The sequence below is a fragment of the Jaculus jaculus genome, chromosome 20 (assembly GCF_020740685.1).
Source record: "Jaculus jaculus isolate mJacJac1 chromosome 20, mJacJac1.mat.Y.cur, whole genome shotgun sequence".
NCBI lineage: Eukaryota > Metazoa > Chordata > Mammalia > Rodentia > Dipodidae > Jaculus > Jaculus jaculus.
The window spans coordinates 12286199-12311494 of NC_059121.1; the positions used below are offsets into that span (position 1 = coordinate 12286199).

A 25296-nucleotide genomic window follows, 5' to 3' on the forward strand; every position below is an offset into this window, starting at 1 on the left:
TTTGGGCATCTGGATTTACATGGGTACCAGCAAATTGAACCCTGAGCCATCAGGCTTTGCAAGCAAGTACCTTTAACTGTTGAGCCACCTCTCCAGCCCACAAACTCCTTTTTAAAGCACAGTTTGGCATAATTTTTTTCATAGTGTAGGACATTGTACAAATTGAATATAACAAAACTACTACTGATGCATTACAAAATAGGAATTTCTCAAGCACCTCTGTTGAGCATGTGCTTCCTATAAGCTCTGAAAGTGTCTAGAAGCAGTTATTAATGAGCTATAGGAAAGTGAAGAATGATTTCAAGAAAAACTGTGAACTAGTGTTTTCACTTTACATTTCTTTGGATTTGTTTTGCCCAGACAGTCTTACGTAGTCAGGCTGGCCTTGAACCCCTGAATCCAAGTACTAGGATTATAGATATGCACCAATAAGCATAGCTTACTGCTCCAGTTTCTCCTAATTTTAGTTGTTGAATAGTAAATTTTTACTCTTTTATGTATACTTAATGCTATATTTATTGAAATAAGACAAAACTTAATGACAAAAACTTACTCAGCTACATTAGGGGGAAAAAGCACATAAAAATAAGTGAACCTACATTTAAAAACCAAGAATTTGGGCTGGAGAGATGGCTTAGTGATTAAAGCATGTACCTGCAAAGCCTAACGACCCAGGTTCAATTTCCCAATTCCCATATAAGCCAGATGCACAAAGTGGCACATGCATCTGGAGTTTGTTTTCTCTCTCTCCTTCTCTATCTGCCACTTCCTCTCTCTCTCCCTCTCTCAAATAAATGAATAAAATATTTAAAATAAATAAAATAACAAAAAAGTAAAACTGAATTTGAGTCACAGGAGAACTTACCTATAAGGAATATTTTTTTGCCTGAGTTAAATGCATTTCAATTTCTCACCTCTTAGGATTAAAAATATTCCAAGAAAAATCAAAGGCAGTTTAAAAAGATGGCCTTTAATTAGAAATATAAAAATACAGGTTTATACTTTTAAAACATGATTTCATATTCAGGAAGTCTTAATACAGCCTATGTTTAATGTAAGTATACTTCACTTATGAATACAATGGAAAGCATCCTTTACTTGACGGTGATATTTATGATGCTGACATCCTCATAAGGCTTATCTGTTTTGGGATTGACTTTGACGTTGGAGATCCTCTGTACTACCTCCATTCCTTTAGTCACTCTTCCAAACACAGTGTGCTTATTATCAAGCCAAGGCTACATTGGAAGGCAAATGAAAAATCACAGTGAACCCCAATTTATTAAATTATACCCTCTGATAAGCAAATTTAACTTAAATTACACTTCATTTTATACACTTAAAGTGAAATATAATATTTACACACCTTTAATCCCAGCACTTGGGAGGCTAAGGTAAGAGGATCACCAGGAATTTAGAGCCAGCCTGGGGTTGCAGTGAGCTCCAGGTCAGCCTGACCTAAAAAAAAAAACCTACCTCAAACAAACAACAAACAAACCTCACCAGACATACAATACTTAGCAGTACTTAGCTTCAAAAAGTTACTGCCACTTTGTAAGAGAAATAAGAGCACTGTTTCTCAGTATCCACTGGGGATTAGTTCCCTACCATACCATATCTCCAGATACTGAAATCCCTGTATTTATGGTAATATTCCTGGTATGGTAATATACTTTAAATCCCTCAGTTACTTATAATAACTAGTAAGATATAAATACTACATAGTTATTAAACTGCATTGTTTAGGAACTATGACAAAAATAGATGCACCTTGATTATTTTCGGTCTGTTGGTCAAGTCACTAGATGAGGAAATGATACAAAGTTTAATATATCATGTGAGCTAAGAGATATTTGCTGTCATAAGGTAAGTTAGTTTGTGTGGGTTTAAAACAAGGCTCTAGAAGTGCTTGCTAAGATTTGTAATGAACAATGAAGAGATGCTTCAGGATAATCTAGACATTTACTTCAGTACTAGGTGGGAGTTCAGATGGTGGCTGTGCTACTAACTTGATCAGGTTAATCATGTCCCACCAGGCTTCCTCACTTATTACTGAAAGCTGGAAGTAGTCACATTCAACATATTATCAACATTACAGGAGACTGTGAGCTTTTTAATTTTGTTTAAAATTAAAATGTGTACACTTTTTATAATTTTGTGGAACTGTATAGAAATATAGTTACATGACCTTATATCGTATTTTATTAAATATAAAATGCCACTGATGGGCTGGGGATATAGTTCAGTGGTACAGCACTTGTGTAAAATGCCATCAATTACAACTGATATTCTGATAGAGGTGTATAAAATTATGAAAATTTTGTCTTTGGCTGGAGAGATGGCTTAGTGGTGAAGGCACTTGCCTGCAAAACCAAAGGACCCAGGACCTATATAAGCCAGATGCACAAGGTGGCACATGTGTCTGGAGTTCATCTGCAGCGGCTGGAGGCACTGGTGCACTTATTCTCTCCCCCCCTTCACTCTCTCAAGTGAATAAAATATTCTTAAAAATTGTTTTAAAAGTGGTAATTCATAATTCTTAATTTTTTTAAAAAGAATGAAGCTGGGTGTGGAGCCACATTCTTATAATCAAACCACTTGGAAGGCTATGATAATTGGCAAGTTCAAGGCCAGTCTTGGATACATAGTAAGACACTTTTTTTTTTTTAGTTGTTTGGAAACTTGAAATTTAGCTATCCTGAACACAGTCAGCACTGTTTCCTATTACATAAAAATATTGCTTAATGAAGTCTAAAATTAGTTGTTATAGTGTTTAAATTTTCATCTCTGAATTTTCTTCTCTCTTGTATCCTGGCATATATAATATGGAGAAGAGAATAATGCAGCTCTTTTTTTTGCACTGAATTTATGCTTTTAGACCATTACTTGTTACTCTATTGATAGTATGAAACAGTACTCACCGTTGGTACTACTGTTACGAAAAACTGGGATCCATTAGTATTTGACCCAGCATTGGCCATGCTGAGTGTGTATGGTCTGTCATGTCGTAATGTTGAATGAAATTCATCTTCAAACTCTCCTCCCCAAATGCTTTCTCCTCCCATACCAGTACCTGTTGGATCGCCTGTCTGAATCATGAAGCCCTTAACAGAAAATTAACAAACTGTAATACAGTGTCCTTTTTAATATTATATATATGTACATACACACACACACACACACACACACACACACATATATGATTTACGCTCTTGTTTATCTGCCAAAAGTGCTTCCTATTCAGTGAATTCTTCCATCTTACTTATTAAGTTATACTTAAATTCAGATAATATATATTTTCCATAATGGAACTTCATCCTATATTAAATGATTGAAATAAAACTGCAAAGATTTCTCATTTACAGGTTTTCTAATAATTTATAGAAACCAGGTAATAAATACCACTGTCTTTAGGATCTGTATTGAATCATGTCTTATGTATGCCTTTATCTTCTTCTCCTTTCCTCAAATTCTCTGGATTTCCTGGAGCCACTGCTCTAGTTTCTTCAGAATTTTACCATCTGATTGTTCTTCCTGCCATTTCTGACCTGCCAGTAACCAATTACTAGCTCATCAAGTCTGTGGAATGCCACATAAGATTCTGAGACCAAGCTCACTATTTCTCAGGAGTTAATAGTGGCTCTCACAGGGTTACATGGCAATATGGCTCTTCTGTCATTTCAAATCTTATCGTTTAGATCTATACTGTCTAGGTCACTTTGGTTAATGGAGGTTTTTTGCCCCCCCCCCCCCATGGCCCTTGACTCATTATTGTAACCTTTCCTTAGCTGCTAATAAAACATGGGTGAATTTTTCCTGATGGGTATACATGCCAGTCTTGCTGTCCTGTATGTTAGATAATCATGACTATCCATTTTTCTGGCTCTCATAGTTCATTTCTCTGTTCCCTTCTAATAAAGTGAGAAGTGTGAAGGAAGGATATTAGGCTTAAAACTCATTATACAATAACATACTATTCCTCAAATCACATGACAGTTGTATAACTTACCTTAATTATACGGTGAAATGTATGCCCATTATAATAACCATTTCTGCTGTGAACACAGAAGTTTTCCACCGTCTTTGGGCACCTGGTAAGGTATGTATTAAAAAATATGAAATCTAAAACAGTATCTTAAAATAATTTTCTTTGTAATTCTACTTCATTATGTTGAACGTTTCAAAAAGCCATTTATAGCAAGTTAGTGGTAGAATGTTCTTTTTTCATGTCTTTACGTGACTACTTACTAATATTTGAATTGCACAATACTTGTATTTCAACATCATTTAGTAGTTGAAAAACAATCATAACATGTAACAGTCGATACAGTGGACTAAGTTTCTGGGAAAGGTAATTTTCTTACATAAACAATGCTAATGGGGCTGGCAAGATGGCTCAGTGGAAAAGTGTTTTCTGCACAAGAATAAGGGCCTGAATTCAGATCACTAGTACCCATGTAAAAATGCTGGGCATTGGGGTACATAACTATAATCCCAGGACTGAAAAGGTAGAGTCAGGCAATCCCTGGTGTTCACTAGATAGCTAGTCTAGCTAAGCTAGTAAGCATTTGGGTTCAGGAAGAGAGACTATCTCAAAGAGTAAGTCTTTCACAATCAAGTAAGGCAAATCAAATAAGACATCTGTTGTCCTCAGGTTTCATGTCACCCACGTCTGTGGAATATGCACATAGACACATGCTCCTGCAACCCCCCCATGTACACATGACAAAGGAGGGGGATGGACAACATTATGGTTCAGTGGACTTATTCAAAGAAAGGGTGTATTCTGGTATTGGGGATGTGGCTCAGCTGGCAGAGTGCTTGCCTAGCATGCACAAAGCCCTGGCTGGTTCAGTCCCCAGCAACTGGTGATATAGTTTAGTCAGTAGAGCACTCACTTTGCAGGTCTGGGTTTGATCCTCAGTACTCTATTACCTGAGAATGGTGCATGATAGGAATCCCAGCCCTTGAGAGATGGAGGTAAGAGGATCAGAACTTCATGATCAGTCTCGGGTTACATAGTGAGTTAAAGGCTACTCTGGGCTGACAAGATGGCTTAGTAGGTAAGGTGCCTGCCTACAAAGCCTAATGACCTAGGTTCAGTTCCCCACTACCCATGTAAAGCCAGATGTAAAGTGAGGCATGCAGCTGGAGTTTGTTTGTAGTGGCCAGAGGCCCTGACATACCCATTCTCTCTACTTGCAAATAAATAAGTAAATCAAATTATATTTAAGCTAGGTGTGGTGGTGCATGCCTTCAAACCTAGCACTTGGGAGGCAGAGATAGGATCACCGTGGGTTCGAGGCTACCCTGAAACTACATAGTGAAATTTCAGGTCAGCCTGGGCTAGAGAGTGAGACCCCATTTTAAAAAGCCAAAAGAAAACTCCCCCTCCCTCCCTCACACACGTGTGCGCTCTGTCTCGCGTGTGCTCTCTCTATATATATATACATATACATACACACATACATATATATATAATCTAGTGTTTGGAAATAATGATAAACTTTTATATACCTTATAGCCAGCACATCTTTTTTCTGCATGTGTGATGTTGGAGATCACACCTAAGGCCTTGGGTATGCTAGGAAACTTTTCTACCACTGAGCTACCTAACTCCCCAACCCCACATTCAACACTTTCAAAGCTTGTCTATTTGTGCTCATAATAAATCTGTAGGTATATGCTTAAAATTCATCCCACTGTCCAGCACAACATAGTTTTCAAGACACTAAACATTTAAACTGTTCAGATAATAAGTACAAGTTAGAGTTAAGGTAATAACTACAAGTTGGGAGTTTCAAATACACACATTCTTATTCACATGGGTGTTCAGGAAAACGACAAAAGTGTACACATACTCAACAGGAAAGAGTTTGATGTGAATATCCCCCATGCTCGTGTGAATGACGGCGCTATCTGAAACGCGTTTAGGTCCTTCCGCTTGGGTGGCGGCCATGACTTCTTCTTTAGAAGGTTTCTCATTGAAAACATCTCGGTCAGAGTCTGCACTCTTTGTATCTTCTGGTTCTCGCTTGGTGAACTTGAGAAGGAAAAGAAAATGTGCACGAATTAGCTGAAACTTTTATCTGGTAAAATTTATGACTAAATTTCATTAGTAATAGAGTATTTAAGGAAAGTAAGACTCAGAATAAATCCTTGATACAGGAATCACTTTCCATCTTAAGACAGGTAAGGCAGTTATTTTTATGTTTGTCTAACATATAAACAATTGAAGTAATATAATGAACATGTGTGATTCCAGGTTGGACTTACTTTTACATGTGGTGGTAGTTCTGCATTTACAGTCCTGGCCTGCTGCTCACTGCTTACTTTTCACTATTAGAGCCCTTGGGTCTGAAGTCCATTTCTACCTCTTACTAATTCTGTGACCTTGGAGAAGTGAATTAATGTTTTCTGTTTCCTTATGCAGTACCTATTGCCCAGTAAAGGTCGTTGTAAGGACTAAATGTATGGATGTAAACTCCTTAGAGAATATTGTCCAACACAATTGAACTCTGGTGGTTACACTTTATGGGCAAGTGCCCTTAACTGCTCTCTCCAGCCCCACAACATTTTTTTTTTTTTAATTCCCACAACATTTTTTTGTTTTGTTTTGTTTTTTCAAGGTAGGGCTTAACTCTAGTCCAGGCTGACCTGGAATTCACTATGTAGTCTCAGGGTGACCTTGAACTCATAATGATCCTACCTCTACCTCCCCAGTGCTGGGATTAAAGATGTGTGCCACCTTGTCCAGCCACAATAACATTTTTAATACGACTTTGCACAGAACTCAGCAGTAGTTATGAGGAATCAAAGATTTATTACTAATGGATCTTGACTCTCCACTCCCACCCCCGCTGTATCTATCTACATTTTGGAACTCATTAGAAACCCTCTACCCCAGGCCAGTTCTACCTCATACCAGCTAGGTTCTAGGAAGGTAAAGTCTGTGTATCACCTTTGTCTTTCTTAATGTCATTTTGAACTGCTTACATTCCAAATAACTCAGCTCAACTGTTTTCACCATAATATCTTATTCTTTAGTTTTCAAAGGAGGTGAGATAGGTGTGCAGTGAATTTATTTTAAAAATTTGTTTTGAGCCGGGCGTGGTGGTGCACGCCTTTAATCCCAGCACTCGGGAGGCAGAGGTAGGAGGATCGCCATGAGTTCAAGGCCACCCTGAGACTACAGAGTGAATTCCAGGTCAGCCTGGACCAGAGTGAGACCCTACCTCGGAAAAAAAAAAAAAAAAAAAATTTGTTTTGGAATGGAATTTCAAAGGGGAAATTGGGGGGGAGGAGGGAGTTACCATGGAATGTTATTTTATAATCATGGAAAATGTTAATAAAAATTTTTAAAAAATTTGTTTTGATCTTGAGTTGGCTCATACATGCATTTATAAATTGCTTTTAATGAATTATTTCATGATGTTAGACTTAAAATGAGCTACAAAATTCATATACCTATGTACAATATTAGTTTTACTTATATCTAATAAGACTGAAAGAAAATTCTTAATAACATTGTCTAGATAAGAAAGCAATGTTTTAAAATTTTTATTTCTTTATTTTCTCAAACCTTAAAAATACATATGCAGCTGGGGAAATGGCTTAGCAGTTAAAGGCACTTGCTTACAGTTTGCTGGTCTGGTTCAGTTAACCAAGTAAAAGCCAGATGTAAAAAGTAGCACATGAGTATGGACTTCAAATGCAGTGACTAGAGGCCCTGGTGCACCCAACTCCTCTCAATTTTTTAATAGTGAAGGTGGTGGAAGAAAAAAAAATTAATTTGATTGCTAAATTTTTTCAAGTAAGTGGGTAGAAAGTTATATTTAGTGTGTACCAAGAATTTTCTGATAATTTTTACTTCATAATAGATAAACTACTACAGATAAGATAAAGTTGTCCATTCTCTTTCTCTCCCCCTCTCTGTCTCTCTCAAATAAATAAATAAAAATTTTTAAAAATTTAAAAGAGGCTGGAGAAATGGCTTAGCAGTTTAGATGCTTGCCTATAAAGCCAAAGGACCCAGGTTCAATCCCCAGTACCCATTAAAGCCAGATGCACTAGGTGACACATGTGTCTGGAGTTTGTTAGCAGTGGCTTGAGGCCCTGGTGTATCCATTCTTTCTCCCTCCCTCTCTTTATGCCTCTCTCTCTAAAATGAATAAAGATTTTTTAAAAAATTGAAAAATAAACTACTTTTACTTAGCATATATTAATAACTTCCCATTTTAGAGCTAGAGAGATGGCTTAGAGGTTAAGGCATCTGCCTGTGAAACCTAAGGGCCCAGGTACCATTCCCTAGTACCCACATAAGCCAGAGACACATGGTGGCGCATGCATCTAGTTTGTTTGTAGTGGCTGGAGGCCCTGGTATGCCCTTTCTCTCTTTCTCTCTGTTTCTTTCTTTCTCTCTCAAGTAAAAAAAAAAAAAAAAAATTACCCATTTTAGGTTAAAGCTTGGCTGTGGTAAGGAAAGTGCTGTTCCACATATGTATTAGCAGGTGACCGGAAAGGCATCGCCACTGCTTATACTTAGAGTACTCATCAGAGGAATGAGTAGATCATTATCTTTAATTTCATAGATTTAACAGTGAAGACACAGCAGCTTATATTTATTGATTTTTAAATTATTTGCAGAAGATAGTGTCAAAGATACAACCACAAAAAAATTAACAAATTATTGATTTGTACTCAGAAAGAGTGACAAATAATGCGTTAGGGGAAGGACAGGAAGAACACAAGAGGCCACATGCAACTCAAGAGTCAATACTACAAGACTGTAAACCGAGACCTAAAGTAGCAGGAGTTGAGCCCTATGTGACTAGAAGAACAGCACATGCAAAGAACGGGGTGGAAAAAGAGCACTCTGATATCACAAATGGGTTGTTTGATCTGGTTGGTGTAGTGAATTAAAAATGAAGCGAGAAGAAGTTGCAGAAGTGAGGAGAGTCAGTTATACACAGCCAGGGAATCAGTAAAGGTCAGTTCTCTGATTGTAGGATGAAGTACAGAGTGCTAGAGTAGAGGTCCTGAAACCATTTCCTGCTTGGACGAACATCAGGACATTGCTATTCGCGGGTGGCTTGAGAGTTGGATTTTGCACTCAGTCTTAGTATTCCTCACATCTCCAGTGCTGAGAACTGAACTCAAGACTTCATGCATGGCAGGTAATTCCTCTACCACTAAGTAACAACCTGAACACTGGCTAATTAATTCCAAGGTAGCTCCATTACAATGAAGCCAAAAATTAAGGCAATGGTATTTAAACAGGGAAGGTGTATTAAGTTCAAGGGATATAAATTATATGAAACAAAATTTACAACCCCGTAGTAAAAACTGCTTGGGATACAAGTAACCACTAGCATCTTATTATCTTAGCACAAATAGTTGTAGATACTAGTTTGGGGCTGGGGCCAGTAGCTTGGGGACAGAACACTTGCCTAGCATGCATAAGGACCTGAGTTCCGGCCACGGAACTTCCAAAAACAAAATGAAAAGAACAAAGTTTAGGGGCTGGAGAGATGGCTCAGTGACTAAAGTTCTTGCTTGCAAAGCCTGATGGCCAAGGTTCAATTCTCCAGTACCCAGCTTAAAGCCAATTACACAAATTGGTGCATGCATCTGGAGTTTGTTTGCAGTAGCAAGAGGCCCTGGCACACCCATTCTGTCACTCTGCTTGTAAATAATTTTTTTTTTTAAAGAGAAAAGTCAGTTGTAAAGTTTCAAAACATGATGAAGAAAAACACTGCAGGAATACTCAAAATTAATGCCCAGTTTAAAATTCTACAATATTAATATTGTAGGATGGAATTACAGTTATTGAGAAAGTTTGCTATCATTGCCAGCATTCTCTCCAAGAAAATCAAACTACCAATCATGATGGAAGAAATATTGAACTCTGTCTCCTCATATGTGTACATGCCATGTGAAGTCTACTCTTTGTGAAAAATAACGTTTGTCTCCTAGTACGTGTACATACCAGGTAGAATCTATTCTTTTTGAATGATGTACAGATTATTGTGGGGTCAGCTTGAATGTTTTGAAGAACAGGGTTTTCAGAAGCTTTCATTTCTATAGTAGTTGCAGCACGGTGCTTTTTGGCTACTCCCTGAAACAAAGCCAGTTGCATCACTCTAATATTTTCTTGCTTGCCTAAGATTCGCACACACCTGGAAAATAAAACCACATTTAATACAGTAGAATTACCAGAATTAATTCTAACCATTACCAGAATTAATTCTAACCAAACTTTAAGGATGAGTAATAGTTAAAAACTATTGTCTATATCCAAATGAGATACTTTTAAAGCATCATTTCTAACTCCCAAAAGAGTATCATTTTAAATTGGTAGGCAACTATATTTTCAGGTTTAAAAAATTTCATTCATTAAGATAATGAAAGTTACAGGGAGTGAGAAAATATTTGCCAGATGCGTATGTAACATAGAAAGAACCCTTAAAACTGATTAATAAGAAAAATTAAACAGTCAAATGACTAGCACATAGCCAATGAAAGAAGTCATATGGAGAGCAAATGAGCATGTGCAAAGATGCTCTCCATCATATGTCATCAGGGAAAGGAAAACTACAACACAACAGAACACCAAAATCTAGACCACTGATAGATACCAAATGTTGGTGAGATGCAGAGCTACAAGAACTATCATTCACTGCTGGTATAAATGTAGAGGGTACAGCCAGTTTGGAAGATAGTTTGGTGGTTTCTTATAAAAACACACTGTTACCACATTGTCCAGCAATTCAGTTCCTTGGTATTTATCCAAAAGAAAATTTAAAAAAAAACTATAAAAATGTTTACAGCAGTTACATTTATAAATCCCAAGACTTAGCAGCAACCAAAATATACTTTAGTAAATACATGAACTAATAAATTATGCATCCAGAGAAAGGACTATTACTCAATGCTTGAAAAATAAAAGAGCCATCAAGGTTTAGAAAGATATGCTTAGTGAATAATACTAACCTCAAGAAGTCAATCTAGGGGCTAGGGAATGGGATCAGTGGTGAAAGCCCCTTGCTTGCAAGGACTCCTGGTCTGGTTTCAATTCCCCAGCTACCCATGTGAAGCCAGACCCAAAACATAGTGCAAGTGCCTGGCACTTGTTTGCAGCCACAAGAGATCCTTGAACTGCACCCCTCTCTTCCTACCAACACAGACAAACGTAGAAATAAATGAATGTATTTTTAAAGAAACATAAAAAAAGTTAATATAAAAGGTGTATGATACTCAATTACACTTTATGATACCTGGAGAAAAAGGAAAACTATGCCAACAATAAAAAGAATAGTAGTGAGATGGAGAGATGGCTTAGCGGTTAAGCGCTTGCCTGTGAAGCCTAAAGACCCTGGTTCGAGGTTCGATTCCCCAGGACCCACGTTAGCCAGATGCACAAGGGGGCGCACGCGTCTGGAGTTTGTTTGCAGTGGCTGGAGGCCCTGGCGCGCCCATTCTCTCTCTCTCTCTCTGACTCTTTCTCTCTCAACTAAATAAATAAAAATGAACAAAAACAAAAAGAATAGTAGTAAGTTAAGCATGGTGGCTCAGGCTTGTAATCCCAGTATACAGGAGCCTGAGGTAGGAGGATTCTCAACTTTAAAGCCAGCCTTGGCTACACAGTGAATTCCAGGCCATTCTGAGATACAGTGTGAAAAGAAAAGGACAAAAAAGGCTGGCAGTAGTTGACAAAAGTTACAGGTAAGGACAGACAGTTCCAGTAGATAACTTTTAGAGCAGTGAAATCATTCTGATTGATATAATGGTGGATACATGGCACTAAACATTTGTCTAAACCTACCAAATGTATTGAAGGAATCCTGAGGTATGCTATGCAAAGCTGTTGATGATGTGGCAATGGAGGCTTATCACTTGTGACAAATGCACCACACTGACGGGATGTATAAGGACACAGAGCATATAAAAAAAAAACTCTGAACCTTCCATTTAGTTTAGCTGTAAAGCTAAAACTGTTCTAGGGAATATATTAAGAGCAAAACAGGGCTGGAGAGATGGCTTAGTGGTTAAGCGCTTGCCTGTGAAGCCTAAGGACCCCTGTTCGAGGCTTGATTCCCCAGTACCCACGTTAGCCAGATGCACAATGGGGCACATGCGTCTGGAGTTTGTTAGTGGCTGGAGGCCCTGGCGTGCCCATTCTCTCTCTCTCTGCCTCTTTCTCTGTCTGTCGCTATCAAATAGATACATAAAAATAAACAAAAAAAAATTTTTTAAAAAGAGCAAAACAGACCTCAATCACACATTAATATAATCATTCCCCAGTACCTATAGGTTTTCATCCATACATTTTAACAGCCTCAGACTATGCTATATATATATATATATATATATATATATATATATATATATATATATATATAAATGAATGAATAATCTGGGCTGGGAAGATGGCTCAGTGGCTAATGGTTTGGGTTCAGTTCCCAAACTATTCGCATAAAAGGGATCCAAAAAGTGGCATAAATGTCTGGTGCTCATGTGAAATAGCAAGAGGCCATATGAGCACATGTGTACACACACACACACAAATTAATTTAAAAAAATCATCTGTACTGAACATGTACACTTTATGTCATTATTTACTAAACATACTAATAGCAAATACTTTCATAATATTTTATTAGTAATTATGAATAATCTACAAGTGATTTAAAAATTATAGGAGCATATGGATAGTTTATATAAAAATATTATAACCAGTGAGGGACTTGAGCATCCTTATAATGTAAAATCAATGAGGTGTCTTAGGATGTCCTTTACAGATAGATTATAAAGGATGAAGTGTACAATTTTAATCTATCCCTATTGGGTTAATTTTTTTACAAGCCTTCAAATATTTCCTATGGCCAAGAACTACAAGTAAGCTTATATGTGGGAATGTACAGTGTAAGATTTTCTTTTTTTCTTTTTTTTCTTTTCTTCAAGGCAATGTCTCACTCTAGCCCAGTCTGACCTGGAAGTCAATCTGCTTCTCTAGTCTGGCCTAGAACTCACAGTGATTGTCCTACCTCAGCCTCCTGAGTTCTGGGATTAAATACATGTAAACATCAGACCAAGATTTTTTTTTCCTTAAAATATTAAGTTATTTTCGTTTACGTTCAGTGATACTATCTAGATATTTGTGCTAATTCCAAATGGACTATTTGTACAAAAGGCTTATTGTGGTTTCATGCATTTTAGCTTCTGCTTTTATGTCTAGCAGGATGTAATGCTGGATTCTGTGGTTAAAATATTTGGCAGCATTGAACATGAACCAAGCTAATTTAAGTCAATAAGCAAAACACAGACTGAAACTTGTTAAAAAAAACCTTGAAACTATGCATATCTTCTTTCCATTTCTTTTACAAATACAAGTGGAAACTTTTTACATAACATTATAAACAACCAGAGACCACAGAAAAATCCAGTCAAAACATTTGGTTAAGTTTAGACATTTGGTACCATTCCACTTTTCTTAGAACAAACAAAACTCTCATTGTTTCCCTGATGGAGGAAATGGTCCCCCATAAATGCCTTTTTAAAAAATATATATAAATCATATTAAAGCTTACCGGTTTGTTTCTACATTTATAACTTTAATGCCCAGCATTGTTCCATATAGCACAAAGTGTCCAGTTTCATCAAAAACTATATTAATTAATCTTACAGCATCCACCTTCTCCAACTCACGTTCGACAGCCATTCGTCGGCCAAATTCCATGTCTGGTAGCTGCTGCCTCATCTGTTGCAGCTCAGTAAACATCTAGGAGATAAACTGTGCATTAACAAAAACACACACACATATAAATCAATAAAGATCATGAGAACTGAATAGAAACAGAACACATTGTGAGCAGGTAAGAGTTTATATACTCATATTTATTATTTTTGTTGTTCATTTTTATTTACTTGAGAGTGACATAGAGAAAGAGGCAAATTGAGAGACAGAGAATGGGTGTGCCGGGGCTTCCAGCCATTGCAAACGAACTCTAGACACATGTGCCCCCTTGTGCATCTGGCTAATGTGGGTCATGGTGAATCGAGCCTCGAACCGGGGTTGTTAGGCTTCACAGGCAAGCGCTTAACCACTAAGCCATCTCTCCAGCCCCTATACTCATATATTTTAAGAAGCATTCTAAACCCTTTAGCAGAAAGTATAAAGTATTTCAAAGGCAGATATAATAATCATGACAGTAACTGTAGCACTCAGAAGGCCAAGGCAGGACTGTGATCTCTAGGCCAGCATGGGCAACACAGTGAGTTTGAGATCAGCTTGGGCTACAAATACAATTTGAGACCCCGTTTCAACAGAAAAACAAAAACAAAAACAAACAACAAAAGAACAAAACAGTCTCACTCATTGGTAAATTAAGTGCTTAATTTCTGGGTTTGATTCCCATTAGCACCAAAGAAATAATGGTTTATACTGACGGAAACTGATTTTTTGAATTAAAAGCAAAAACAGCTGGCTTACATAACTAGTAGTTGCTTTATAAAAATAATATATCACCTTTTAAAAAGCTTCAGAGAAGCATTTCTTAAAGGAATGTCATGCAAGCCACATAAGTAATTTAACTTTTATAGTAGCTACACTATACAAAGTAAAAACAAGTGGAATTTATTTTCATGTCTTATTCAACCTTGTATTTCCAAAATATTATAACAATTTTTAAAACTGAAGAAGTATTTTATTTCCTTGAAATCTTACATGTACTACTATATGTTTAGCATATCCCTATGTGGTGTAAACACATCCAAGGCTTACCAATCATGGCACCTGTACAAGGCAGTTGATGCTATAACCTTGGCACTTGAGAGACTAAAACAGAACTGCCCAGGCTACACAGTGAGTTCCAGGCCAGCCTGAAGTACAGAGTGAAGCCCTGTCTCAAAGAAGGAGGGGTGAGAGAGAGGGAAGTAAGAAGAGTCCATGGCTCTTATCCATTTATGTGGAACAATATAGTTACAGCCTATTACATCTGTGTGCAAGGATCATGAATCTGCCATAGAGCAAATACCGTTTTTGTTGTTGTTGAATGTACTCTTACTATCTCCCTACAACAAATTCATATTTTAGTAACTAAAGTTATTTTGACATGGATAGTATGACTGGTAAAAAACAGGTGTTTATGAATGCTCTTTACAGCCTGGAAATTTGGTTTACTTTTTATATGTAAGATGTGGGTCACATCATAATTACTGTGTGAGTACTCCATTGGAGCCTTCCAAAAGACATAAGGATCTTTACATTCAGTTTTTCTCAGAGATGTAGAGCATCAGACAGTACAAATAAAAACCAACGTACAAATAAAAACAAACTCTTCATTGCAGACAACAAGCCACCTATATTCCATTTACTTCTATCATTGTTTTATGCTTATATTAAGTTCTCTCCAGTTTTTCTAGATAAGGGAAGGACAGTATATAAACTTCAAAATTCTAAAGTTGTATTAGGTTCAATGCTTGAATGCAAGATCTTACAGAACAGCTTTTTTTTTTCTTTTTGTCTCCAGTCTCAAGACAGCGAGCCTGATACATATTCAATTATATTGTTTATTTGTGTGTTTAAAATAACTTAGCCATCCTCCTACCTCAGCTTCCCAAGTGCTGTGATTAAAGGTATGAGCCACCATGCCTAGCCCTGAATAGTATCTTTAATGTTCTTAGAGAAAATAGCCATCAACCTAAATGTTTATGTAGAAAAACTCTTTCAGGAAATTGTGAAACCTAAAGGCAGTTTTAGTAAAGTAAAATCTGACTGAATTGCACTTACACTTAATGATTCATCAAATACTCTCATTAGTTTTCCAGTTAAAAACCTGAAAATTCTAACTTTTCTGTCAGATCCGATTGTAGCTATTTTCTTCCCATCAGGTGAAAAACATATGCTGGTTGGATAAGCCTTACATTTGGCAAATTCATATAAGTCTGTGTCAGTTTTATACTCCCAGTTCACATTTTTGGGGAATTTATATTCATGAGGCGGTCCAGTCCAATACTCAATCATTCCAGATTTGTCTGAGGATACCACTGCCTTGTAAACTGGGTTTAGTCGTATTTGAGTGAGAGGTGATACATGGAGCTTGTCAAAAATATGCAGTGGTTGGTTATCTCCTCGGCCATCATAAATGAAAATCTTTCCTGTACTCTTCTCAGAAGCAGCAACTGAAGAAATGGCATCGCCTGGGCAATAGATCCACTCACACTGTCCAGGAAAATAGCTAAAGCAGTGAAGAATTGAACAGGGAAAAATAAAAGTCAGTTCAAGAACTCCTCCATAGCGTAACAATAAAACAAACCTCCTGGGCAATTTAGGCTCAACGCTTACATTTTTCTTTCTGACCTCATCAATGTAATGATGACAACTTATGAGGCTTTACCAAACCATAGAAGAGAGTTGAATATAGCAGTCCATTTATTTCTACTGGGTAGATAAGGAACCCCTGGGTCTTAAGATATTCTGGGGCAATTGATGTCTGTAAACAGTCTATGTTTAACTTACTTTGCAAAAGAAAAGCACATAATAGTATACTTTATAAGCACTTTTCCTGAAAGATTTATAATAAAAATGATTAATACACGACTATGCTCAAAATTAGGAAATTACTGTTGCTTTAAGTCACGTAGCTTAAAGTGTTTGGTTATGCCATTCAGGCAGACTAATGCTAGTCCCAAAAATTTCAGATACACACACACACTCTCTCCCCCCACCTCTCTCTTAGCGTGTTAACTTTTTAAAAAGACAGGCTTCAGACAAAGTACAGTCCTTTACTGTACTAACCACCCACATAGTTTGAATATTAATATACTCCAAAGTTGAAAATCACCAGCAAATGCCCAAACTTTACAGGAACAAATTTTTGCATTATTAAAGTACAGTATAGGAAAGAATGTTTGTTGTGATACTGTTTGGCAATTTCCACAGCAGACACTTCCAAACAACAATGTAAAAAATTATCCCAATTATTTCAAGCAAAAACCAAGACGGTATGGCAGCATCTTTTGTTTATAAATGACCTATGACATGATAAAGTTTGGCTTAAAAATTATTTTACTGAGTTAAACAAGACTCACCCAAGCTTCAGCATGTTGATCATGTCAAAGTTCACTACATCAAACACCTTCATTGCTTTATCATCACCCACAGAACAGAACAAGGCTCCCTCAGAGCTAACTGCAATACTCTCAATAATTCCTATTTAAATAAATCAAATTAAAACATTCTAATAAATATCAAAGGCACACATTGTGCATGATTCAAAGAAAAAAAAATTTTAAGGAAACTTTATAATAGCTTAAAAGAAAACCACCAAAGAGAAAAGAAAACGAAATTCTTACCGAGGTGACTACGAAAATGTTTAACAAATTCAATTCCCTCTTCTATTTTTTTCCAAAACTTCACATGTCCATCATGACTGGCAGTAATAATAAAATCTGTCCTGCACATATAAAATTTTAGAAGTTATTTTTGAAACAAATCTAGACAAACATTCATTGGCAAACTTTGATTGTTTCAATCATAGGCTGCTTTGTTTTGATTCTGTTTTCAGACAGGGTCTTACTATATAGGCCAAGCTAGCTTAATATATGTAGCCAGACTAGTGTAGAACTTGAGATCTTCCTGCTTTTCTCAGCCTCCCTAGTGCTAGGTTTTTATAAGTATGGACTATCACACCCAGCTTGGGTTTTGTTTTGTTTTTTAAGTTGTCTTTTATACAGACTATACTATAGGTAATAACAAGTGATTTTAATTTGCAAGTTCAAGGCCAACCTGGACAATTCTGTAAGTAAAACCCTGTATCAAAGCAAAAAAAAAAAAAAAAAAAAAAAAAAAGATCAAACAAAACAATTTCTTTAAGAATAAATATATTTTAGAATTTCTTATTGCTAAAATTATCATATAGGCAGTCTTTTCAAGAGAAAATGTATTATGTTTCAGTTTATATACACCTAATCTACTTTCACATAGAAAAATCCAGCATAAAATTGTTTCATATTTTAAAAGTATTTTGGTTGAGAATCAAAATGATTTTGAACAAGTTTCCCATATTACCTACATAAAAATAGAAACCATTTATTGAAGGCAGGTATCTGTCAAGTAATTTATACACACTACCTTAATTAATCTTGATGACAACTCTGTGATGGTTATTTTTGTCATTATTTTACACACCAGGAAATAGTTTCAAAATGTTAAATTTACTTATCCCAGATTCAGTAAGTGAATGGCTTTTAGATCTACCCAACCACAAAACCTGTGACCTTTCTGTTAAGCTCTACAGATTTTGGATATATAATGTATGTTTACATGTATATACCCATTTATACATACATACACACACATACATTATGAAACATGTACGAATAATATCAGTATCTAAAGGTTGCTTTATACACTGACACGTTTGGACCATATGTTGTTAGAATGATCCAATCCATGAAATATTAAGAACATAACTGATCCAAAGTATTCATCTACTTTCAATACTCATTGCCAATATCATCCAAATTTTTATATCTCCTTCCTTTTCTCCTTCTCACTTTTGTCCTACTTGACTCCATTCCAGCACAGCCAAGGTGCCCCACTGAAAAAAAAATAAACCTCTTATTACTCTAGCTCACAGGTTTAAAAACCTGTAGAAGGGCCAGGTGTGGTGGCATGCACCTTTAATCCGAGCACTTGCGAGGTAGAGGTAGGAGAATCATGATAAATTCAAGGCCAGCCTAGAATTACATAGTGAGACCCTACCTTGGAAAAAAAAAATGTACAGAAGGAATAAAAACTGTCAGAAATTTAATTTTTTCAGCTTCTTCAGCCATTTACCTTTTCCATACCCTAGTTTTCTCATCTTTAAAATAAAAATTTTAGCTGGGCATGGTGGGCCTTTAATCCCAGCACTCAGGAGGCAGAGGTAGGAGGATTTCCATAAGTTCAAGGCAACCCTGAGACTCCATAGTGAATTTCAGGTCAGCCTCGGCTAGAATGAGACCCTACCTCAAAAACCAAAATAAAAAAATGAAAATTTTGGGCTGGAGAGATGGCTTAGCGGTTAAGCGCTTGCCTGTGAAGCCTAAGGACCCCGGTTCGAGGCTCGGTTCCCCAGGTACCACGTTAGCCAGATGCACAAGGGGGCGCACGCGTCTGGAGTTCGTTTGCAGAGGCTGGAAGCCCTGGCGCGCCCATTCTCTCTCTCTCCCTCTATCTGTCTTTCTCTCTATGCCTCTTGCTCTCAAATAAATAAATAAAAAATGAACAAAAAAAAAAAATGAAAATTTTAAGCATCTTAAGATAAATGAGAAGCCGGGCGTGGTGGCACATGCCTTTAATCCCAGCACTCGGGAGGCAGAGGTAGGAGGATCTCCAAGAGTTCGAGGCCACCCTGAGACTACATAGTGAATTCCAGGTCAGCCTGAGCCAGAGTAAGACCCTATCTCGAAAAAAACCAAACCCCCCCCCCCCAAAAAAAAAAAGATAAATGAGTTAACCTGTGAAAAAAAAAATGTCAGCATAGTATCTGGACATGAGTTCAAAAACAGAACATTACTGCCCCTATTATTTTTTTCAAATCATTCCATTAGGATTTTGAAGGTCCTCTGATAATTCCAGGTTGTCTGAGTTGGCATCATTTTCTCTTTAACTACCAAAGAGGCCAACTTCCAATTATTCCTATCTTAGTATATCTTCTATTACCTAGTACAACCCCTTCTTGGACTTTATCTCCAAAAGTACATACACAGAGGGCTGGAGAGATGGCTCAGTGGTTAAGGTGTTTGCCTGTAAAGCCTAAGGATCCATGTTTGAGTCCCCAGTACCCATATAAAGCTGCATGCATAAAATGGCGCATGCACCTGGAGTTCATATGCAACGTCTAGAGGTCTTAGAATACACATTCTCTCTCTGTATCTGCCTCTTTCTCTCAAATAAATAAATAACAAATAATAATCACAGGGACATACAATTTGTCTTAGAGAATGTAGTCCTTATATAAGAAAGAGCATGTAGGACTGTATTTAACTTAAACTACTATAGAGCTTACAAAATTGAATGCCAAGTCTATGAAATCCTAAAATTCTATAAATCCAGTCATAAATGAAGCTTTTAGAATTTTCTTCTGAGAAGAAAATAATGTGCGATAGGTACACTTACTTGGTACATACCACATGGGTTATCACATCTCTATGCATGTAACTACGTTCATACATGGATGCACTGGGGAGATTATCAAGATAAACTCTTTCAAACTCCAGAACTGGCAAAAAAAAAAAGGTAAAAATTAATTTTAGCAAATGAACTTTTAACATTTTATTTTCATTATTTAGGATTTTCTAAATTATGTTTTGCATTTTCTTCTAAACTTCAATTTCCATCAATTCACATATAAGAATAAAAATGAATCCAGTGTCTGTTAATGTCAGTTGTAACTTTTATTATTTCAGAAGTTTCTATACACATACTGGGGATTACACTGATGCTATTTCAAAGACTTATTTGTTGAGGGGCTCTGGCTTAATATGAAGTTGCCATTAAAAAAATTGCTTAAAAATTTTCATGAAAATTCACAGCTATCTTGCTAATTACATAGGTCCCAGTTATAAGTGCTAATTTAGCTGATAGTTTTTAAGTCACTGATACTGGGTTTGAAACAAGTAAACACAATAAATTGCTCAGACATTTAGAGCTGAGAAAATTCTAGAGTATTTTAGAGTTTTTCCTAGGAGCAAAACACCTGTAAAAATAATAAGCTAGGGAACATCAGAGAATCTTAATTTGACTATGAGCCATTATCAATTTTACTAGCAAAAAATTTTTAAAAACCAGACATTATACCTATTTCAAATAATCATAACCAAACATGCCTATATAAAAGTTGTTAAATGGGGCTGGAGAGATGGCTTAGCAGTTAAGCGCTTGCCTGTAAGCCTAAGGACCCCAGTTCGAGGCTCGATTCCCCAGGACCCAACGTTAGCCAGACGCACAAGGGGGCACACGCGTCTGGAGTTCATTTGCAGTGGCTGGAGGCCCTGGCGCACCCATTCTCTTTCTCTCTCTCTCTGTCTCTTCCTCTGTCTGTCTGTCGTTGTCAAATAAATAAATAAAAATAAACAAAAAAAAACTTAAAAAAATGTTGTTAAATGTAACGAGGTGTTACATTTCTCAAAATTCTTGTATAAAAGTCAAAATTGTCTGGTGAACTACTTTTTGTCTTTTAGTAACTGAATACCCACTTTCATGTGAGCTTACTGACATTAAACTATGTTCCTCATGTGTATATCTAGTGACCACATGGTAAGGGGATACAGTGGAAGTGTTCTGTAATCATCAGGATGTCTTCTCAATGTCCCCTTCATCACTTCTTCAGTCCTATAGTTTGAAAGTAGCATATAATTGTTGTAATTTTAACAACTTGATACAGTGAAAATGAGGGTCATATGTACACATGTTGAGGCAGAAAATACTTAGAAACTTTGGGAGTTTCCAAACCAGTCCTGTCTTATACACCTAAAAGTACAATTCCACTATCTTCTAAATGTCACTGTGATTAGGGATTTTCTCATGCAAGCAGCTAAATTTTATCCAATCTTCTCCAGATTTCTTTTGTTATTAGTTCACGTTTAACAAATTCAAGAGCACAAGGTTAGCATAAAGAAAACATAATTCTTCTTATAAAGACAGCTTAGGGGCTGGAGAGATGGCTTGGTGGTTAAGGTGCTTGCTGTAAAGCTTAACAACCTGGGTTCCATTCCCCAGTACCCATGTGAAGCCGGATGCACAAAGTGGCTCATGCATCTGAAATTTTGGTGCAAATAAATATTTTTAAAAGACAGTTTAGTTAAAGGTAGTAACATATAACCATGTTATGTCATTGTGAAAGTATATACACAGAAGCCCAATATTCAGAGAACCTGTTAAAGAGGTTGTTTCCATTTTTAGGAATCTTTAATTACGAAGTAGCTAGTTTTTTTGGAAAAAAATTTAATTTTTTTCTAACAAGTATATTTTTGTTTTAAGTTTTCTTCAAACTAATACACTGTTAGTTGGCTTAAAACAGTAAGCATTTGACTGATGGTAAAAATTTTCACACCTAGTTTCAAATATACTTATTGTTGTTTCGATTTATCTTTTAAGCAGGGTCTTACTCTTTCCCTGGCTTACCTGAAACTCACTCTGTAGCTCAGGCTGGCCTCAAATTAACATCAATTCTCCTACCTCAGCCTCCGAAGTGCTGGGATTATAGGTATGAGCCACCATATTTAACTTTCAATTATACTTTTATAAGATAGCAATTTACTAAAACATCAGTATTTAAAGATTTAGGAATTTGTCTATTTCCCCTTTTCCTTTCATTAAAAAAAAGAATATGCAAAATTATTTAAATGTCATGAAATAATAGCATAGATGTTATACTTATGGAAATATAGGGTTGAAAAAAATAGGCATGATCCTTGCTCTTCTTTATATGCTTAGTCTAGCAGTAAAAAGAAACACTAGTCAGAAAGTCACAGGAATAAATGTACAAACAATAACAAGGACTATGAAAGCAAAGGTTGCTGCAAAAAAATTTACCAGAATTAGGCTGTAAAAGATAATGCTCTATAAGGGTGTCAATATAGAACATTCAAAAATTGTTTCAGGGGGCTGGAGAGAAGGCTTAGCAGTTAAGTGCTTACCTGTGAAGCCTAAGGACCCCGGTTCGAGGCTCGATTCCCCAGGACCCACGTTAGCCAGATGCACAAGGGGGCACATGTGTCTGGAGTTCGTTTGCAGTGGCTGGAAGCCCTGGCGCACCCATTCTCATTCTCTCTCTCTCCCCCCCCCTTCTCTGTCACTCTCAAATAAATAAATAAAAATAAAAAAATTTTAAAAATAAAAAAAATTTACTTCAGGCCATGGGGAGACAGGTCCTTGGATAAAGACCTTGTAGCAAAAACAGCATGAGAAAAGGAGCTCACATCCACTGAATCCCCTTAAATGCCAAGTGGGGGTGTGGCAATCAGGCCCAGCACTCCCCAGGCAGATACAGAGGATCCCTGGGGCAAACTGGCTATTTACGCTAGCCAAATATCAAGTTATGGGTTCAAGTGAGACCCTGCCACAGTAAATAGAGGAGAGTAACCAAAAACACCCCAAGTTAACCTCTGGACTACACAACATCCATACACATGCCTACACACATGCAAATGCCAAAAGAAACAGAACATTGCACCTAGAAACTATTACAGGTACAGATACTACAATAGTTAGGATCTCGAGGAGCCCTTTCTCAAGTGGTATAGTATGTGTTTAGCATGTGATTTAGTTTTGGAGTACAAAGTAAGTGTTTGGAAATGGAGAACACTGGGAGATGTACTGGGGTGCTCATGAGTAATTGCAGTTTTAAGTAGTTTTCAAGTCAGTTTGATCTTAGAAATACCATACTTTTGTCTTAAACGTTTAAGGAAAACATTTCCTATTTTAAAAAACAAACCAGGGATGGAGAGATGGCTTAGCCGTTAAGGTGCTTGCCTGCAAAGCCAAAGGACTCAGGTTCAATTCCCCAGGACCCACGTTAGCCAGATGCACAAGGGGGTGCACGTATCTGGTGTTCGTCTGCAGTGGCTGGAGGCCCTGGTGCACCCATTCTCTCCCTCTCTCCCTGCCAAATAAATAAATAAATAAAAACAAATTGTTAAAAAACCACTTTTTAAAATTTGATTTAAAAAATCTGTTACTATTCCACTTTAGGGGTGAAAAATGTTTCATGTTTTCTCCAGCGCATGATTTGAAAACCGCTTTTGTTTGGAAAACAAACAAACAAACAAACAAAAAACCTGAGACCCAGTAACTTTCTCTCGGCATGAAAATTTATTAATACATGAATCAGAATTGAATTTCCTTCCTTAGTCTTTAAGTTTGTCTTTTAATATTTTTCTTTGCTTATTTGCAAAAGAGAGAGAGCATGGGTCGGCCAGGGCCTGCAACCACTGCAGACAGCCTCCAGAAGCATGCACCACTATGACATGGCTTTACGTGGGCACTGGGGAATTGAATCAGGGTCGTTAGACTATGCAGGCAAGTGCCCTACCCGCTGAGCCATCTCTCCAGCCCAGTCCTTCAGATTCTTAACAGGCTAAGGGTAATAAAGAACCATAGTCAGAAAGTCACAAGAATAAATATGGAAACAATGGCAAGCGATACGAAGGCAAAGGTTGCTCCAAAAAGGTAATGCACTATAAAGGTGTCCATGTGCAACGTTAAAAAAAAATTATTTCAGGGGAATCACTTAAAGAAAACCAGTACTCTTTACCACACTTGCTAAATTAAATTCAGAATCGGAAATTCCATCTTCACTGGCCGCTGTAAGGTCTGAGAGCACCAAACACCAAACAAAACACTGGCACGCTGGTACCTTCGGCATCTAGGAGAAGGACCCAAGGCTAGTGTGACACTGTGTCAAAAGGATGCCCTGCAGAGACCACGGGCGTGTTCCGGAGGGCGCTCAAACACCCGGCGGCCAGCGGGGAGAGGAGGGCGGGGCCGGGCACAGCGCGCAAGCGCGCCGCCCCCGCCCCTCCCCCCCCGCCCACGCAGCACGCGCGGCGCTCCCGTTCGCCCTGGCCACGCACCTTTCCTCTTCTTCGCTAGGGTCGCCTCCACAGGTAAAGGCCCAACCCAGCGCTCTTCATCCTCCTCCTCCTCCTGCACCGCCGCCAAGGCTGTGGCTCGCTCTCTCTCTCTGAGTTCCGTCCTCTCGGCTTCCTCGTCCTCGCCCGCATCCCGGCGCCTTCTTCTCTTCAGCAGCGAGTCGCTGCCGCTCTCTGCCGCCATATTGTCCTTACGTCAGAGAAGGCGCGACGAATTCCACCGTCGCTGCGCCCGAGCGTGTCTCGATTGGCTGTAGCGGGTAGGAGCGGAGCCAATCAGCGAGCAGCGCGCGCACACACACACCCCCCCCTCCCCCGGCGAGGGAGCGCGGAAGGCGAGAGGACGTTGGTGAGGACCCAGGTGAGTGGAAGCTGCGCGTCGGGGGCCGGGGCGGGGAGAGCACGGGACCGCGCGCGTTTTGTGCCGCAGCCTTGTCACCCTGATCTTGGCTGTCGTCTCTCAACCGAGCTGTAGGCTTCAACATGTCTGTCTATCTGTCAGCCTGTCTCTCTCATGTTTTACATTAATTTTGTAAGTTGGTAAGGTGTTTTAATGACCTCGCGTGGCCCTCCTATCACCACCTCGATGACTGGTGACAGTTTTCCCCCATGGCTGCTGGAGATTCGAATGTAGGTCTGCAGGTCTTCATGCTAATA

General features: G+C 37.8%; 2 protein-coding genes across 8 annotated transcripts in view; one reads left to right on the top strand and one right to left on the bottom strand.

The window, feature by feature from the left end:
• Window positions 1-950: 950 nt before the first annotated feature.
• Window positions 951-24824, bottom strand: Ppwd1 (peptidylprolyl isomerase domain and WD repeat containing 1). 4 transcript variants are annotated; one of them, XM_045138935.1, is made up of 12 exons: window positions 24622-24824; window positions 20165-20267; window positions 17356-17456; window positions 17092-17212; window positions 15791-16238; window positions 13590-13780; window positions 9989-10178; window positions 5862-6043; window positions 4010-4091; window positions 2922-3104; window positions 1367-1458; window positions 1103-1238 (listed from the first exon to the last, which is right to left on the bottom strand). In XM_045138935.1, exons 1-11 carry the CDS (start codon window positions 24821-24823, stop codon window positions 1390-1392), a joined length of 1872 nt encoding a protein of 623 aa, XP_044994870.1. In that variant the 5' UTR covers window position 24824; the 3' UTR covers window positions 1103-1238; window positions 1367-1389. The 4 variants fall into 4 exon arrangements, with proteins under 4 accessions (XP_004671256.2, XP_044994872.1, XP_044994871.1 ...); XM_004671199.3 differs by lacking the exon at window positions 1367-1458 and having other exon boundaries at window positions 951-1238; XM_045138937.1 differs by lacking the exons at window positions 1367-1458; window positions 24622-24824 and adding an exon at window positions 24405-24501 and having other exon boundaries at window positions 951-1238.
• The window catches only part of Cenpk (centromere protein K), a 51152-nt gene continuing 50444 nt past the window's right edge, over window positions 24589-25296 (top strand). For all 4 annotated transcript variants that reach the window (XM_045138941.1, XM_045138938.1, XM_045138940.1 and 1 more), the window contains exon 1: window positions 24589-25000. The gene's annotated coding sequence lies outside the window, so the exon portion shown is untranslated. The remainder of the gene's footprint in view (window positions 25001-25296) is intronic.

Bases quoted from the DNA above. Each gene is read 5' to 3' on its own strand.
- Ppwd1 (XM_004671199.3), bottom strand. From the start codon at position 24,823: ATGGCGGCAGAGAGCGGCAGCGACTCGCTGCTGAAGAGAAGAAGGCGC. The intron at 6,044-9,988 runs GTATGTACACGT...TTCCTTCTCAAG, and splicing joins AAAAGAATAGATTCTACCTG to TTCACCAAGCGAGAACCAGA. The intron at 3,105-4,009 runs GTAAGTTATACA...TTTTCTGTTAAG, and splicing joins CATTTCACCGTATAATTAAG to GGCTTCATGATTCAGACAGG.